Below are 16,128 nucleotides of genomic sequence, written 5' to 3' on the forward strand. Positions count from 1 at the left end.
CTTAGTCCCTGCTGTCTGTGTGTGTGGGAGCTGGCATCCAGTACAAAACCCCTTCTAGGCCTTTTAGCCAGGCTTTGGCCTCCATCAGCCATTTTTAACTGCAGTTAGTCCCTTAAAACACACATCTTGAAAATATATTAAATCGTGGAACATACAGGTAGGGGGGCAAAAGCAAAAAGATTACCTCAATTGTGTTCTGAACTTACCTGTGCAGAATTCTTCCTGTCTATACAAAAGATTTGAAACCATGGGAACGACAAAGTTGATTTGTCAGGGAAGTGGGATTTCTGTTGTGATTTTCAGTAATGTCACGTGTACTATACTTTTTTTTAAGATTTTATTTTTATTTATTTGAGAGACAGAGATAGCAACAGAAGCACGAGCAGGGAGGAGAGGGAGAAGCAGGCTCCCCGCCGAGCAGGGAGCCCAGGACCCCGAGATCATGACCTGAGACGAAGGCAGGCGCTTAACTGACTGAGCCACCCAGGTGCCCCTACCATACATTGTTTTTTTTTTTTTTTTTTTTTTTAAAGATTTTATTTATTTATTTGACAGAGAGAGACACAGCGAGAGAGGGAACACAAGCAGGGGGAGTGGGAGAGGGAGAAGCAGGCCTCCCGCCGAGCAGGGAGCCCGATGCGGGGCTCGATCCCAGGACCCTGGGATCATGACCTGAGCCGAAGGCAGACGCTTAACGACTGAGCCACCCAGGCGCCCCCCATACATTGTTTTAAAACAAGGAAAGCTCAGGGCACCTGGGTGGCTCAGTCAGTTAAGTGTCTGACTCTTGGTCTCAGCTCAGGTCTTGATCTCAGGGTTGTGAGTTCAAGCCCTGCGTTGGGCTCCACACTGGGCGTGGAGCCTACTTAAAAGAGAAAGAAAAAACAAGGGAATGTCAAGCTGTAAAGATGTAGGTCAGATATACAAGGACAGAATATAAGGTCCTAAATGCTTTATATTGATGGTGTGGCAAGGTCTGCGACGTGTCCCCATTATCTGTCCTTCTTAGTCATAGAGCCCAGTTTTGATCCCTGTGCCTGGAGGTGTGGCCTTGTGACTATGGGGGGCCAATAGGATAAGAACAGAAGCTTCGGGGTGAATACCAAGCAAAGACCTCACCCAGAGAGACCGGCCCTCTGAGCCCTATCCTTTCTCCTGCCCATGGGAATGTGGAAGTGATGGTCGGAACGTGAAGTGTGTCTAAGACTCGAGGTACAGCCTGTGTTGAGAACGGAGGGAGAGGAGCAGGGACTCCCCGACCATCCAAAGGCATCACACAGCCCTGGTTTGCTCAGCTGGGCTTCGTTTACTGGAAAGGGAAACAGACTTGTACCTTATAAAAGCAGTTATTTTCTGACACTCAGATCTAGTTCCAGCTAATACAAGAGAGACTGTCGCTGAACCCAGCTCGCAAGAGGACTCAGTTGCCAGCTAGATGAATTTGGAAGTATGTGGCTGTTGTGTTGATAATCAGTACTTAGTAGGACGTACTCATTTGTTGCTTGTTTCCCACGCCCCAGAACGGAAGCACCATGGGGGGCAGGGACACTGTCTAATTTCCTGCCACTTTTCTAGCTCAGAGCCAGATACATGGTAGAATATTCATCTGTATTTGTTAAATGGAAGAAAAAAGAAGCAGAGGGAGACCCTCCGGAGGTCCAGGAGGAAGCTCTGGGGGGCAGACCTGACAGCTTCCACAGGGCCCTGGAGAGTTGCCTATGGCTTGTGGTGTGGGGTGAGCCCAGGAAGGTGAGGGTAGCAGCCCCCAGCCAGGCAGGCCACCCTCCACCCACCTCAGAACACCCAGCAGCCTCCCCACAACCAGGCCCACCGCAGACACCCTACTTGGCCTTGGGATGCCTCTAGCAACTCACCTGGGTGTCCCAGATCTCCTGCACTCTTCTCAAACCATTTGCCTAGTCACCCCACTCCACCTGAAGTTTCAACGTCAGCAGCTTGGGGGCTGCTCTGGACACCATTATCCAAAAACTGCACCTGCAAGCCCCAACTGCCTTCATGCCCACACTCAGGTCCTGTCTCCTGCCCAGGCCCCTCTTCTGAGGCCCCGGTGTGTCACCTCTGACCTCCTGGATGTGTGATGGTCATCTCTAAGTTACAGTATCCCAACCTGAACACCTCCCACCCGCATGCACCTTTTCCCTTGGCACACTCATGCAACCCTGGCCTCGGCGTCAATCTTGTCTCTTCAGGGGATGCCCAGCACTCCCAGGAGAGACCCAAACTCCTTACCTTGGTCTTCAAGGCCTGTGCATGTTCTTCAGAACACTCTCATTGCCCCCAAAGCAGCCTGTGCCTACGCCTCCTGCCCTTCCAGCCCGACACCAGTAATCTACTTTCTAACCCCAGATTCAGACTTTAACATGGATAGCCTCAGACACACGTGGTCTTCTGTGTCTGGCTTCTTTCACTCAGCAGGATGCTTCCAAAGTTCATCCGCATTGCAGTATGTGTCACGACTTCCTTACGTGGCCAAATACGTTCCACTGTCTGGACATGCCACATTGTGTTCACCCATCTGTCAGTTGATGGGCATTTGGGTTGTTTCCTCTTTCTTGGTTATTATGGAGGATGCACCTATCAACATTCATGAGCAAGTTTTTGTGTGAAGGTACGTTTTCTCTTGGGTATATACCTAGAAGTTGAATATAAAGCTCTAAATTTCCACCTTAGCACTGCTCTTGACGCATCCCGTATGTTTTGGTACGCTCCGTTTTTGTTTTCATTCACCTCAAATTACGTTCTAATTTTCCCTGTGATTTCTTCTTTGACTAACTGGCTATTTAGGAATATGTTATTTAATTGTTCACGTATGTATGAATTTCCCAAATTTATTTCTGTTACTGATTTTTAATTTCATTCTGTTGTCAAAAAACGTACTTTGTATGATATTACTACTTTAAAATGTACTGAGACTTGTTTTATCTTCTAAATAACGGTCTATCCTGAAGAATGTTCCATGTGCACTGAGCAGAATATGTGCTTTTCTGCGGGGTGGATGTTGTCTAGCTGGCTTAAGCATTGTTCAAGTCTTCTCTTTCTTTGCTGAGCTTCTGTCTAGTTCTGTCCATTACTGGAAGTATTGAAGTCTCCAGCTGTTATTGTTGAATTGTCTATTTCTCCCTTCCATTCTGTCAACTTTTACTTCATGTATTTTGGGGCAGTTAGGCAAACATACATTCATAATTGTTATGTCTTCTTGATGGATTGGTCCTTTTTTCATTATAAAATGTCCTTCTTTAACTCTGGTACCAATTTTTATTTTAAGGTCTATACCGTTTGATGTTAGTATAGCTCTCTTTTGATTACTGTTAGTATGGATGGTATATCTTTTTCCACATTTTTACTTCCTACCTATTTGTATCGTTGAATCTAAAGTTTGTTTCTTATAGACACCATATAGTTGGGTTTTTTTAATCCATTATGCCAGTTTCTGCCTTTTAATTGGAGACTTTAATCCATTTACATTTTTTTTATTTTTTAAGATTAAGATAGCTGTTTTCCAGTGTACCATCTTATTATTTCTTTGACTATATCTTTTGAGTAATTTTCTTAGTGTTGCCCTTGAGATTACAATTAACATCTTAATTGATAATCTGATTTAGGTTAACAGTAAATTAATTCTGGGACACCTGGCTGACTCAGTTGGTAGAGCATGGACTCTTGGATTCAGAGTTTGAGTTTGAGCCCCATATTGGGTGTAGAGATTACTTAAAAATAAAATCTTTAGGGGCACTAGGGTGGCTCAGTCAGTTAAGCATCCAACTCTTGGTTTCAGCTCAGGTCATGATCTCAGGGTCATGGGATAGAGCACCATGTCGCTCTGAGCAGAGCCTGCTTAGGATTCCCTCTGCCTCTGCCCCTCCCCCAACTCGTGCCTGCGCACGCACTCTCTCTCTCTAATAAATATTTTAAAATAAATCACTGAACTCTACCTCTGGAACTAATAATATGCTATATGTTAATTGAATTTAAATTAAAAACATAAAAATAAAATATGTTTAAAAAACCAGTAAGTTCAGTAGTATTAAAAGATGTGGCTCTTATATAACCGCACCTTCTTTATGCTGTTGTCACAAATTCCATCTTTATGCCTCCTGTGCCTGTCCACACAGATTTATACTTATCACTTTTATGCAGGTTTTTTTAATCAGATAGGAAAAAATTATAAACAAAAATGCATTTATATTTGTTTTTATATTTACCTATGTACCTTTACTGGTCCCTTTTTTTTTTTTAAACTGGTGTTATTTCTTTATGTGGATTTGAGTTACTGCCTCGGGTCCTTTTATTTCAGCCTGAAGACCCCATTGAGTAGTTTTTGGAGGGCAGGGTTCTTGTAACAAGCTCTCCTAGTTTATCTATCTGGGGTTGTCTTAATTTATCCTTTGTTTTTGAGGGACAATTTTGCCATATATAGAATTCTTGGTAGGTTTGCTCTTTCAGCACTTGGAAAAGGTCATCCCACTGCCTTTTGACCTCCATGGTTTCTAATGTGACATACGTGTTTTTATTTCAATCGCTTATATGTGATAAGTCACTTCTCCCTTGCTGCTTTCAAGAGTCTTCTTCTTTGGCTTTCAACAATTTATGAAGTGTCTAAGTGGGGATCTTTTTTAGTTTATCCTACTTGGCATTCATTGAGTTTCCTGGATGTGAAGATTCATGCTTTTCATCAAATCTAGGAAATTTTCAGGCATTATTTTTTCAAATATTCTTTCTGTGCCTTTTCTGTCTCTTTTCTGCTCCTGAAAATTATGCATAGGCTGGTATGCTTAATGTTGTTCCACAGGTCTTTTTTTTTTCCTGTTCCTCAGACTGGACAATCTCAATTGACCTAACTTCAAGTTTACTAATTCTTTCTTCTATCTATTCAAATATGCAGTAGAGCACGTGTCCTGAACACGCTGTGAAGGCGCACACACGAGCTGTGTCTTTCCCCAGTGTCCGCTTTATTCAATCAGAAAGCAAGGTTAATATAAAGCAGGTTTAGGATTCCAGACTCAGTGATACTTCACCATGTGATTAACTTGGCTTCTTATACGGCACACAACAAACAAGATAACAAGGGGGTAGGGAGTTCACAAACCAAACACGAAGTCAGTCTGTGGGCGGCGGCTGAGATGAGGTCTCAGTCAGGTCCGGGTCAGCTCTCGGCACTTACCGCTCCTTATGTTCAAGCAGGGAAGCATCTCGGTCCTGTTGGGAGATCAACCGGGCAGAGCCTTGGGCAGCCACTGCCTTTCTGAAGTGGTCAGACTGAGGGGGTCTGTCTGTCTAGAGGGGTCAGGTCCGAAGAGACTGATAGTTTGCTGCAAAAATCCTCCCCTTTTAAAGGGATCTAACGGGTCTGGGGCCCTGCAGACGTCCTCTGCTTCTGCTGGTTATCAGTGCTGGGGTGTGAGCGGATGCTGGACGTGGCAGGATCTCGTGGCTGCGGTACGTTTACCTGCTGGTGTCCCCGCTTGACACAGGCTCCTGCTCGAGTGAGTGACTCCGTCTTGCTCTCTACAGTGTCTTACAATTTTGTTGTTGTTGTTGAAAACTAGACATTTTAGGGACACCTGGGTGGCTGAGTCGGTTAAGTGTCTGCCTTCAGCTCAGGTCATGATCCCAGGATCCTGGGATTGCGTCCCAAGTCAGGCTCCCTGCTCAGTGTGGAGTCTGCTTCTCCCTCTGCCTCTGCTGCTCCCCCTGCTTGTGCTCGCTGACAAATAAAATCTTTAAAAACAAAAAAAAACTAGACTTAAAAAAAAATTTTTTTTAAATATTTTGTCAGTGCACAAGCAGGGGGAGCGGCAGGCAGAGGGAGAAGCAGGCTCCCCGCCGAGCAGGGAGCCCGATGCAGGACTCAATCCCAGGACCCGGGGCTCATGACCTGAGCCGAAGGCAGACGCTTGACCGACTGAGCCACCCAGGTGTCCCAAACTAGACATTTTAAATAATACAATGTAGTGATGCTGGAAATCAGATTCCAAGTATTGTTGCTGCTTGTAGTAGTTGTATTTTGTAGTGATTTTTCTGAACTAGTTCTGTCTAGTCTGTAATATTTGTCCTGTGTAGCCACTGAAGTCTCTCTTTGGTCAGCTCAACAGTCCGCTAATGATTGGACAGAGACTTTAAATGCCTGCGATCAATGAGCTTCCCAGTCTCCAAACGGCTCTGTGCGCCTGTTGAGGCGGGCCTTTCAGCACTCAGCCGGGCGGTCAGCAACTCTGCCTGCGCATTCCCTTCACCGTGCACAGGGCCTCAAGGTCAGCCGGAGGTAACCACTTAAGGCTTTTTCAGGTCTTTCATGAGCATGTGCATACCCTATTTATGTTTGTGACCTTTTATATCCCACGAATGCGTACGGCTTTTCAACATCCGTGTGGAGGCTGTATTCGCCTTAAAAGCTTTCTGGTTACTCGATTAGCAGCTGCAGCTGTGACCCACCGCTTGGGGCAGCTTTGAAATCACAAGCCTGCCCGTAACTGCCCTCAGCAAACAGCCTCAGGGCACAGGCTACTTACCGGTCGAGGCGAGCGGAGCGAGGTTTGCAGGAGGGCCTTCCGGGGAGGGCCCGCAGACAAGTCAAATACGGCAATTATTTGCACGGAAGGGGTTCTGCTCCCTTCAGTACCAGGAATGTGGGCTGTAACTTCCAGGATTACCACCGGGCTGGCCAGCAGCTTTAACCAGGAAAAGCTGAAACACCTCCAAACTCCCTGTTCTTACCGAGATTGGGCTGCTTTTCTTAAACAAACACTGCTGGGATGCTGCAATCCTTTGGTTAATTTCCAGGGTTCTGAAAAAGTTGAAGACAATTTCTGTTAGCTTTTCCCTTGGATTTATGGGGGGAAAGGGCTGCAAACTTTCCGAGGTCCTTACTCCTCCGACTGACAGCGGTTTAGAGGGACCCCTGGCTGCCGTGGTCCCGACTCCCGCGCCCGCCAGCTTCGGGTAATGACATGCGCCCCGTAAATCCTCGTCGGACGGATGAGGGCGAGCAGAGCGTCCAGCCGTGCGCGGGGGCCGCAGCGCGGAGGCCCCCAGCCTTCCGGGCCAGCTCACTCGTGCCCGGAGCCGGGGCCCTGCCCGGGGCGGAGGGGGCCGCGGCCGCCAGCCGCCCCTTCTCTGCAACGGCCACCGCGCCCGCGCGGGAAATGCTGCTGCACGAAAGCGCGCGACGGCCTCCACGATGTCTTCCGGACCGGGGAGCGCACGACCGCGGAGGCCGGGGGACCCGCGCCGGGACGGGGAAGCCGCCGCCGGCCCGCCCCACTTCCGGTTTCCACGCCCCCCTCCCGGAGGAGCGCGGCGAGGCGGAGCCCCGCCCTGACGGACAGCCCCGGCCCGCCCCGCCCTCCCAGGCTCTCGCGACGTCTGGGCTCCGGGGCGCCGCAGGGGCCGACGGGAGCAGCGGCCGCGCTGAAGAGGCCAAGATGGCGGCAGCGGCGGCTTCGCTTCGCGGGGCGGTGCTGGGCTCGCGGGGCGCGCGTTTGCCGGGCGCGCGGGCCCGGGGTCTGCTGTGCGGCACGCGGCCCGGCCCGCTCCCGCTGCGGACGCCTCAGGTGAGCTCTGGCCGCGACCTGTCCGCCGTGTGGCCCCGCAGCCCCTGAAGGTCACGGCGGGGCGGCTCTGGGCGCGGGCCGGGCAGCGAGGGAGCGGCCTCGGCCACCCGGCGCCCCCGCCCCGGCCGGACCCCCGCCGCCGCCGACCTGAGGCGCCCGGGAGTAGGACCAGGCTCCCAGTCCTCCGAGCAGCGGAGGCGCCCTGTGCGGAGCGTGGGGGGCGGCGGGCCGGGCTCGCTGCGGGCTCGGGGCTGGGGGCTTTCCGCGGAGGGCGCGCCCGGGCCCGCTCCCGCTCCGGCCTTCCAGATTGGGCCTGCGTCCCGAAGTGACCTCAGCCTGACCTCGGACAGCTGCTGGTGACCTTGGCCTGCCCCAGCACCCTTGCTTGCACCGGCCTCATCCCCAGCTCCGGATTCAGACGCCAGCCTTACACCCCCTCCTCAGGGCCGGACCGCGGTCGAGGAGTCAGGGGCGGGCGGCGTGGGGCGGGCGTGGGGCTCCGCAGGAGTGGGCCGGCGCTGGGTGGGTGAGTGGGCGAGGTGGGCGCGGAGAGGCAGATCCCCAGGTAGGGCCGGGTGGTGTTCTGGCAGGCGCTGAGCGGGGCTCTTGCAGGCAGTGTCCTTGTCGTCGAAGGCCGGTCTGTCCCGGGGCCGGAAAGTGATGCTGTCCGCCTTGGGCATGCTGGCGGCAGGGGGTGCAGGGCTCGCTGCGGCTCTGCATTCTGCCGTGAGTGCCAGTGACCTGGAGCTGCACCCCCCAAGCTATCCGTGGTCGCACCGTGGCCTCCTCTCTTCCCTGGACCACACCAGGTGTGCTGCCGGCCGGCCGGGGGTTTGCGGGCGGACCGGGTGGGGTGGAGTCCCTGCCGCCCCTAACCCGTGCCGTCCCTTCAGTATCCGGAGGGGTTTCCAGGTGTACAAGCAGGTGTGCTCCTCCTGCCACAGCATGGACTACGTGGCCTACCGCCACCTGGTGGGCGTCTGCTACACGGAGGACGAAGCTAAGGCGCTTGCGGAGGAGGTGCGCGGCCTGGGGCTGACGAGGACCCAGGGATTGGGGCTCCCGCCGTGGTGGACGGCAGGGTTGTGATGGGGCTCTTCGTGGCAGGTGGAGGTTCAGGACGGCCCCAACGAGGATGGGGAGATGTTCATGCGGCCAGGGAAGCTGTCTGACTACTTCCCGAAGCCATACCCCAACCCTGAGGCCGCTCGAGCAGCCAACAGTGGAGCACTGCCCCCTGACCTCAGCTACATCACCAGAGCTAGGTACAGGGGCTGCCTGCAGGGGGTCGGGGAGGGGGAGGAAGGTCCGTCCTGTGCCAGGGCTCAGGAGGCAGGATCTGGTCCCAGGCACGGTGGTGAGGACTACGTCTTCTCCCTGCTAACGGGCTACTGCGAGCCGCCCACCGGGGTGTCACTGCGAGAGGGCCTCTACTTCAACCCCTACTTTCCTGGCCAGGCCATTGCCATGGCTCCTCCCATCTATGATGAGGTCTTGGAGTTTGATGATGGTGAGAAGCCCCCCGCCTGGGGATCAGCATGCTGGGTCCTCTTCCCACTGCCAGGGATGCTTCTCCTGTCTTGGGCCCTGCACTCTCCTTGGCTCACGCACTGTGTGTCTGAGCCAGCTTATGGGCAGCCTCCACAGTCCCGTCTAGCCCAGACCCCTATGTGCTGGGGGGGAAGGGGGTCCCATTCCTTGTGAAGCCTTGGTGAGGAGCCCATCCTGGCTGTATGTGGGGGGGTGCTCCAGGGCTACCCCAGGTTGGGTAGGGACCTCCAGGGGCAGCCCTTACCACTCTTCCTTGACTCAGGCACCCCAGCCACCATGTCCCAGGTGGCTAAGGACGTGTGTACCTTCCTGCGCTGGGCATCCGAGCCAGAGCACGACCATCGCAAACGCATGGGGCTCAAGGTGAAAGGGTTGGGCCTGGGAGAGGGGCTGGGAACCGGGCAGGGCTCCTTTCTGCTTCCTTCCTCTGAGCCTGCCTCATCCCCAGATGTTGATGATGATGGGCTTGCTAATTCCCCTGATCTACGCCATGAAGCGGCATAAGTGGTCAGTCCTGAAGAGCCGGAAGCTGGCGTATCGGCCACCCAAGTGACCCTGCCCAATGTCTGCTGTCTTGTGTGAATGGGGAGCCTCAAGCCAAGGAGCCACCCTGGACCTGTTCAGGCCTCAGCTGGCCCTCTTGGCCAAGCCCCACTTTCTTTGGTTAAAGAGGGGAGGGGCCAGGAGATCAGGTTCTAGCTCCAGATCCTTCAGCCTCCATCATGGAAATAAATTAAGTTTCTCAACACACGTTTGAGCTGTTGTGATGGGAGCACAAGTTTGCAGGGGACTCAGGGACTAAGACCCTTGCTCTCAAGCTCCCAGAGATGTTCCATGGAGTGTGGCCAGCATTGCCATGTACACACTGGTGACTGGATGACTGCAGTCAGTACTGCATGTGGAACAGGGAACAGCTGTTAGAGAAGGTTGCGGCACTCATCGAGGTGGGGAGTACCCGATCACAGAGGTGAAAAGGGCCTGGCTTGGCCAGACATGGCCCAGGGGCCTGGTGGAATAACCAGTCATTTGTCAGTGTGTGAACCACTTGGCTTTCATCCTCAGGGCAACAAGGAGCACTTGGCAGCATTTCAACAGGGGAGAGGCCTGGCCTCAGGGAGGAGCTGCTGGGAAGGGAGACAGCCTCCAGCCGTGCTGAGAAAGCAGAGTAGGCAGAAGCCACCCCGAGTGTGCTCTTGGTCTCCTGGCTGGGCAGCTGGGGTGGCCCCAGCAGCACACAGCCCTGCCTTACTGCTCCTAGCTTCGGAGCTTTTCTTGTCCCCAGGAGGGGAATGTAAGGAGCATCCTGGCTGGAACAGCCCACGAGTGGTAGCCAGAGTCTGGGAAGGGTGGGAGCCAGGTGGGAGAAAGCAGAGCACGTGCTTGGAGGTTTCTGGGTGGACAAGAGGCAAGGTCAGCGGCGGGACTGGGATGTGGGCTCTTCATACTCTTGGGGTCTGGGAAGTGAGCTCAGCCCCATGCTTCTAGGATCCCTAGGGTTTGGAGTCCCAAGTACTCTTGAGTAGCCACCTGGCTGGGTTGCCCCACCAGCTGATGAGGACCAGGCCCCACCTCTGCCAAGTTTCATCCCAGTGGGGCTGTGCCCCGCCCTCCATCCTCCCAGCAGCTCAGTCTGCAGAAACGCGCAGAGATGGGGCACTCGGCTGGCTCAGAAGTGTCTTTAATGACTCCAGATTGTGGCCCCCCCACAGCCCCGGCGTGATCCCTAGTGAGCAGTCAGCAGAGGTCCCCTGAGAGTTTCAGGAGGGGGTCCAGGGACCTTGGGCCTGGAGGGATTGGGCCATCCTCTCTCTCTGTGACCTGGGCAGGAGGGAAAGCTAGGTCACTGGGCTTGTTGAGCCCCTCTGCCCCCTGCCCCTTCCCACCTCTGGTACCTTTGGCGGCTGCCGGGTGGAGGCTGCAGGAAGGGGCTCCCACGTACAGGGCTTCTGGGTGCTGCACACCTCACAGCCAGGCCGGTGGGGGGCGTTGATGAATGTGCAAGAAGGGCAGGACCAGCCGGGCTGCGGAGGAGGGGAGAGAGCGGTGCTTCTCTTTCCTTCCAGGGCCCAGAGAGGCCCAGGCCCACCCTGCCCAGCCCCTGACCCACCTGAGGGGGGCTGGGGAGGCTGGAGCTGGCTGGCTGAGGAGCTCTGGGCAGCCCCAGTGACTGAGGAAACAGGCGGCTTAGCTCCCCATCTGTCTTCTGGGGGCCCTGAGGGCTGCGTCCTGCAGTAGACGAGGTGGAGCTGAGGGGTGTGGCAGGCTGCACCTGGCCTTCCTCATCCCATCCACGTCAAGGACTCACCTGGGGCTTCTCGAGGGGCTGAGAGCAGGTAGAGGAAAGCAGGATCCCCGTCTCGCCGGACCCCATAGGAAGCAAGGCTGCACTCGGGCACACACAGGCACCGCCCGATGACCCAGCGCTGCACAGCTGGGGGGAAGCCAAACTCCGAGAACACCTGGGGCCAAAGCATCAAGGCCAGGCAGTGTCACTGAAGGGCCCCTGCCCCCAGCAGGGCTCCCCAGACCCCATGCTTACCTGCTCCTGGAGGGTCGCAATGGTGCAGTGGGGGTGGACTTGCAGCGAGACGTGGGCAGAGGACGCAGCATCTTCAACTGTGACCTGTAGCCTGGGCCAGAACATAGGTCAGGGGGAAGGTGGGGGTCCTGGAAGGGTTGGGATGTCAGAGTGAACAAGGCCTCACCTGATGGGGCCAGGAGGGAAGCAGGCCTCCTGGAGCTGGACACTGAGGGCCACGTGATGCTGAGCCAGGATGGCTGCTGCTTGGGCTGCCCCCTTTTCATCCCCATCCTCGATGGCCCGGGCCAGGCACCCCACCAGCTTTTCTGCAGGGGGAGGGAAAAAGCCATCAGAGCTGAACACAGACTGCTGCTTCCACCCCCCTCTGTCACCTGCCTTTACCTCTCTCCATAGAGTCTCCAGGGCTCCAGCAAAGATCCACCTTGGGTTGTGGGGCCTGGAGTGTGGGCACTTCAGGGGGACTGGGCGGGGAAACGGGGCACATTTCTGGGCCCAGGGCTTGGGGCAGGCTGCCTAGGAGGGAAGATGGGTGGGCTGGGGTCTCCTGAGATCCAGCCCTCAAGCCGAGTACTCACCCAGGCCTCTGCTCTCTGACCTCAGGTTTCTAGGACCGTTGCCACCTCCTGGCTCACCTCAGCCCATGCCACGGCCCTTGCCCACACATTTAGCCAGACCATCCCCCTCAACCTTGGCCCCTGCCAACTCCTGAAAGGTCCCTGCCAACTCCTCGGAGCTGAAGCTGCATTTGGCTTTTCCTTGGGTTCGGGCATGCTTCTGGACTCTTCTGTCTAGCCCTACCTAGGCCCTTCCGCCAAAGAGGCCCTGTCAGCCCGCCAGGGATGCTCCCTTGGCCTCGCAGCAGAACCAAAGCAGATCCTCAGGAGGAGCCTGCCCTTTCCTGCTCACCAGGAGCCCTGCAGTCAGGACAGTCTCTTCTGGGTGCCTCAGGGACATCCATCCTCTCTCCTGGCCCTACCATCAGCACAGGACACCTTGGTGGCTCCCATTCCAAACAAACCCCCTTGGGCCACTGCCTGCTCAGGGCGCCCTTGCAGAGCTGGCTGTGCCGCTGTCCCCTTCTGACCTCCCACCTGAGGCCCAGCCCACCCACCGCTGATGCGCTCCGATGACGGCCTCAGGCCCTCAGTATTCTGAGCCATCTGCCCACTGACATAAGCAGGGCTCCTGAGCACCCAGGACCAGGCCTGGCCCAGCTTGGCTGAGTCCCAGAGATCACACGCATACTCTCGCCTGGGGGCTTTTGTACCTGCTGCTTCCTGGCCACATGGGTGTGAAGATCACACTAGGATCTTCAAATTTCACTCCTGTCACCTTAATGAAGCCTTCCCTGCCACCCTATTTAAAACTGCAAACCCCTCCCTTCCAGCACTCCCATCTCCTCCACCATCTGACGGAATTTTACTTATTTTTTTTTCCAACTTAAATATGCAGGTATGTATATGTATATTTTTCGGGGGGGAGGGGCAGAGGGAGAGGAAGAAAGAATCTCAAGCTGACTCCACGCTGAACGCAAAACTGAGGTGGGGCTCGATCTCACAACCCTGAGATCATGACCTGAGCCGAAATCAAGAGTTGGTCGCTTAACCAAAACCTGAGCCACCCAGGCACCCCCCAACTTAAGTATTTTTTAAAAAATATTTTATTTATTCATTTGAGACACAGAGATACAGAGAGAGAGCATGAGCAGGGGGAGAGGCAGAGGGAGAGGGAGAAGCAGGCTCCCCGCTGAGCCAGGAGCCCAATATGGGACTCGATCCCAGGACCCTGGGATCATGACCTGAGCCGAAGGCAGACGCTTAACCATCTGAGCCACCCAGGCGCCCCAAGTATTTTTTAATTGAGGGACACCTGGCTGCCTCAGTTGGTGGGGCATGTGACTTGATCTTGGGGTTTTGAGTTCAAGCCCCATGCTGGGTGTAGGGATTACTTAAATAAATAAATAAGGGACGCCTGGGTGGCTCAGTCGGTTAAGCGTCTGTCTTCGGCTCAGGTCATGATCCCAGGGTCCTGGGATGGAGCCCCGCATTGGGCTCCCTGCTCAGCGGGGAGTCTGCATCTCCCTCTCCCCCTGCCCCTCACCAACACTTGTGCACACTCTCTCTCTCAAATAAATAAAATCTTTAAAAAATAATAATAATAATTAAAAAAATAGGGGCGCCTGGGTAGCTCAGTCGTTGTGTCTGCCTTCGGCTCAGGTCATGATCCCGGGGTCCTGGGATCGACCCCTATATCGGGCTCCCTGCTCAGCGGGGAAGCCTGCTTCTCCCTCTCCCACTCCCCCTGCTTGTGTTCCCTCTCTCGCTGTCTCTCTCTGTCAAATAAATAAATAAAATCTTTAAAAAAATAAAAAACCACACCTAATAAGTATTTTTGGACTGATACACGAGGTTCCATTAGTTCTAAGTGTACGACACAGTGATTCCCCGAGTCTATACACAATGCTGTGCTCACTGCAAGTGCATGTTTACCTATTTTATATGTCTGCCTTCCCTCTAGAAATGTAAGCTCCAAGAGGGCAGGGAGTTGAAGTTTGATTCATGCTAAATCCCCACGTCCTAAAGTGCTTAGTACAGAGCACGTGAATACGCAGCTGGTGAACAGATGAATGAACAGCTTTCCTCCTTGTGTAAGTGCCGCTGTCTGGGCCTCTCTTAGGTCACGTTGTATCGTTTTCTTCTTAGCCCTCCGGCAGCTCTTCCGATGCTGGGCCTTCTCCTTTGCTTGCTGCTTTGTCTGCCTGCCGGATTCTCTCGCTTCTCTCTCCTAGTGACCTGGGTTGACCTCTTCAGAGCCCCACCCCCAGCCCAGATCCACCTAGCTAGCCCCTCTCCCCTCCATGCCCTTCCACGCAGGCCCTGTCTGGGAGCTCTACAGTACTTCTCCCTCCAGCTTTCTGTCTCGACCACTAACTCTTCCATTTAAATAGCCATGAAATCCAGCCAATTCCATCTCCTAAGCATCTCTGGAAACAGCCTTCTCTCCAGCCCTATCTGCACCACCCCACACAGATGCAGGTCTCAGCCAGTCTTAAGTAGCTCGAATCTGAGCCTGTCACTCTCCCACTGAGTACATCCCCATTGCTCCTGATGCCGTCTGTCTTACCCAGATCCTGAGGGCCTGCCTGCTCTGCCCCTCCACATTTGCCTGGTACTCCTGGCTCCAACTTTTCAGCTTGGATTCCTTTTCTCCACTTTCTCCCTCCTGGGAGCCTTCCCAGAACCCACCAGTGGGGAAAGTGGGCCCCACTCTCCCCACTGCTTCCCCCATCCAGGCCTGGGGGCGCTGGGGCTACTCCTGTTCTCTCCCAGCACTCACGGTCCCTGCCCAGCCAAAATGAATCTTCGCGCCAGAGCACTAACCATTCTGTCCCTCCATGGTGGCACCTCGGACTAGCGCGGCCCACCGCTGAGCTTCCTGGGGGTTGAGGAAGTGCAGGCTGAGGGTCCCAGGCCCTCCCGGTGGAGGCTGCAGCTCATGCTGGCTGGGGCCTCGGACCGTGTAGGAAACTGACTCCAAGGGCCATTCCAAACTGACCTGAGGGAGGGGAGAGTCCAGGCTCAGTGTCTCCCGCCAGCACACACTGCATGATGACCCAAGGAACACGAGGTCACATTTATAGACCACTCACGCTTGTCCTACGCCCTTCCCCCAAGTCACCTTGCGAAACCCTCACGGGACGCCTCTAAAGGCAGGTAGTATAGCATTTCCCCCATTCTACAGACGAGGAAACGGAAGCAAGGGCAAATGAACTGCTCAAGGGCACACAGCCGGCCCGCGGAGGACACTGACCCCGGTCCCGCGCCCCCGCCGCCCCCACTCACCGCCCCGGGCCCCGCGCCCAGCAGCTCCAGCCGGAAACGCCCGGGCCGCTCGGGGTCCGCGCTCAGCTGCAGCTTCCGCAGCTGTGCCTCGGCGTCCGGCCCCGCGCCCAGGGGCCTCACCGCGGCGTGCACAGCCAGGAGCACCCCGGCCGAGTCCGGGTCCGAGGGCGGCGCCATCTCCGGTCCGGCCCCGGCCTGGACCCCCAAGCCCGCTTCCGTGGGCTCGGGCCTCTGAGCGCCTCGGCCGACCGGAAACTGGGGCCGCGAGCCTGGGGTTCCGGCCGTGGCCAGAGCGTCGGAGCCCGGGTCTAACCCTCCTGCTCTGCCCAGGATGGACACGGCCTAGAGGCTCTGCGGGCGGGGGCTGCAGCCCAGCGGCCCGTGTCACCCGGCCGCGCGGGGCCGGAGCTGGACGCGGTTCCCAGGCTCCTTCCGGCCCGCCCCCCGCCGCCCGCTGGGCTGCCCGGCCCGCCCACCTCGCGTGGGCCAGCCAGCCACTCCCGGGAAAGCGGGCTGACACCAGGGGCGGGACGAACAAGGGGCCTCAACCAATGAGCGCCAGGGAAGGAGGAGGGTTCGCGCGCGCACTGGAAGAGTGACGGACAGGCATCGCAGCCAGTAG

At 55.5% G+C, this 16,128-nt stretch overlaps 2 protein-coding genes across 4 annotated transcripts; one reads left to right on the top strand and one right to left on the bottom strand.

Moving 5' to 3' along the window:
* Window positions 1-7,430: 7,430 nt before the first annotated feature.
* Window positions 7,431-9,872, top strand: LOC116639525 (cytochrome c1, heme protein, mitochondrial). The gene is made up of 7 exons (XM_032415974.1): window positions 7,431-7,571; window positions 8,184-8,380; window positions 8,465-8,591; window positions 8,679-8,836; window positions 8,921-9,081; window positions 9,385-9,485; window positions 9,571-9,872. The coding sequence occupies exons 1-7, from the start codon at window positions 7,443-7,445 to the stop codon at window positions 9,673-9,675; spliced, it is 978 nt and encodes a 325-aa protein (XP_032271865.1). The 5' UTR covers window positions 7,431-7,442; the 3' UTR covers window positions 9,676-9,872.
* Window positions 9,873-10,331: 459 nt separating this feature from the next.
* SHARPIN (SHANK associated RH domain interactor) lies at window positions 10,332-15,930 on the bottom strand. 3 transcript variants are annotated; one of them, XM_032415973.1, is made up of 10 exons: window positions 15,507-15,930; window positions 15,045-15,219; window positions 12,932-12,941; window positions 12,046-12,173; window positions 11,828-11,969; window positions 11,662-11,752; window positions 11,428-11,581; window positions 11,230-11,348; window positions 11,015-11,143; window positions 10,332-10,940 (listed from the first exon to the last, which is right to left on the bottom strand). In XM_032415973.1, the coding sequence occupies exons 1-10, from the start codon at window positions 15,681-15,683 to the stop codon at window positions 10,857-10,859; spliced, it is 1,209 nt and encodes a 402-aa protein (XP_032271864.1). In that variant the 5' UTR covers window positions 15,684-15,930; the 3' UTR covers window positions 10,332-10,856. The 3 variants fall into 3 exon arrangements, with proteins under 3 accessions (XP_032271864.1, XP_032271863.1, XP_032271861.1); XM_032415972.1 differs by lacking the exons at window positions 12,046-12,173; window positions 12,932-12,941 and having other exon boundaries at window positions 10,333-10,957; XM_032415970.1 differs by lacking the exons at window positions 12,046-12,173; window positions 12,932-12,941 and having other exon boundaries at window positions 10,337-10,940.
* Between the last annotated feature and the right edge of the window lie 198 nt (window positions 15,931-16,128).

This window comes from Phoca vitulina, unplaced genomic scaffold (assembly GCF_004348235.1).
Source record: "Phoca vitulina isolate PV1807 unplaced genomic scaffold, GSC_HSeal_1.0 scaffold18, whole genome shotgun sequence".
NCBI classification, from domain to species: Eukaryota; Metazoa; Chordata; class Mammalia; order Carnivora; family Phocidae; genus Phoca; species Phoca vitulina.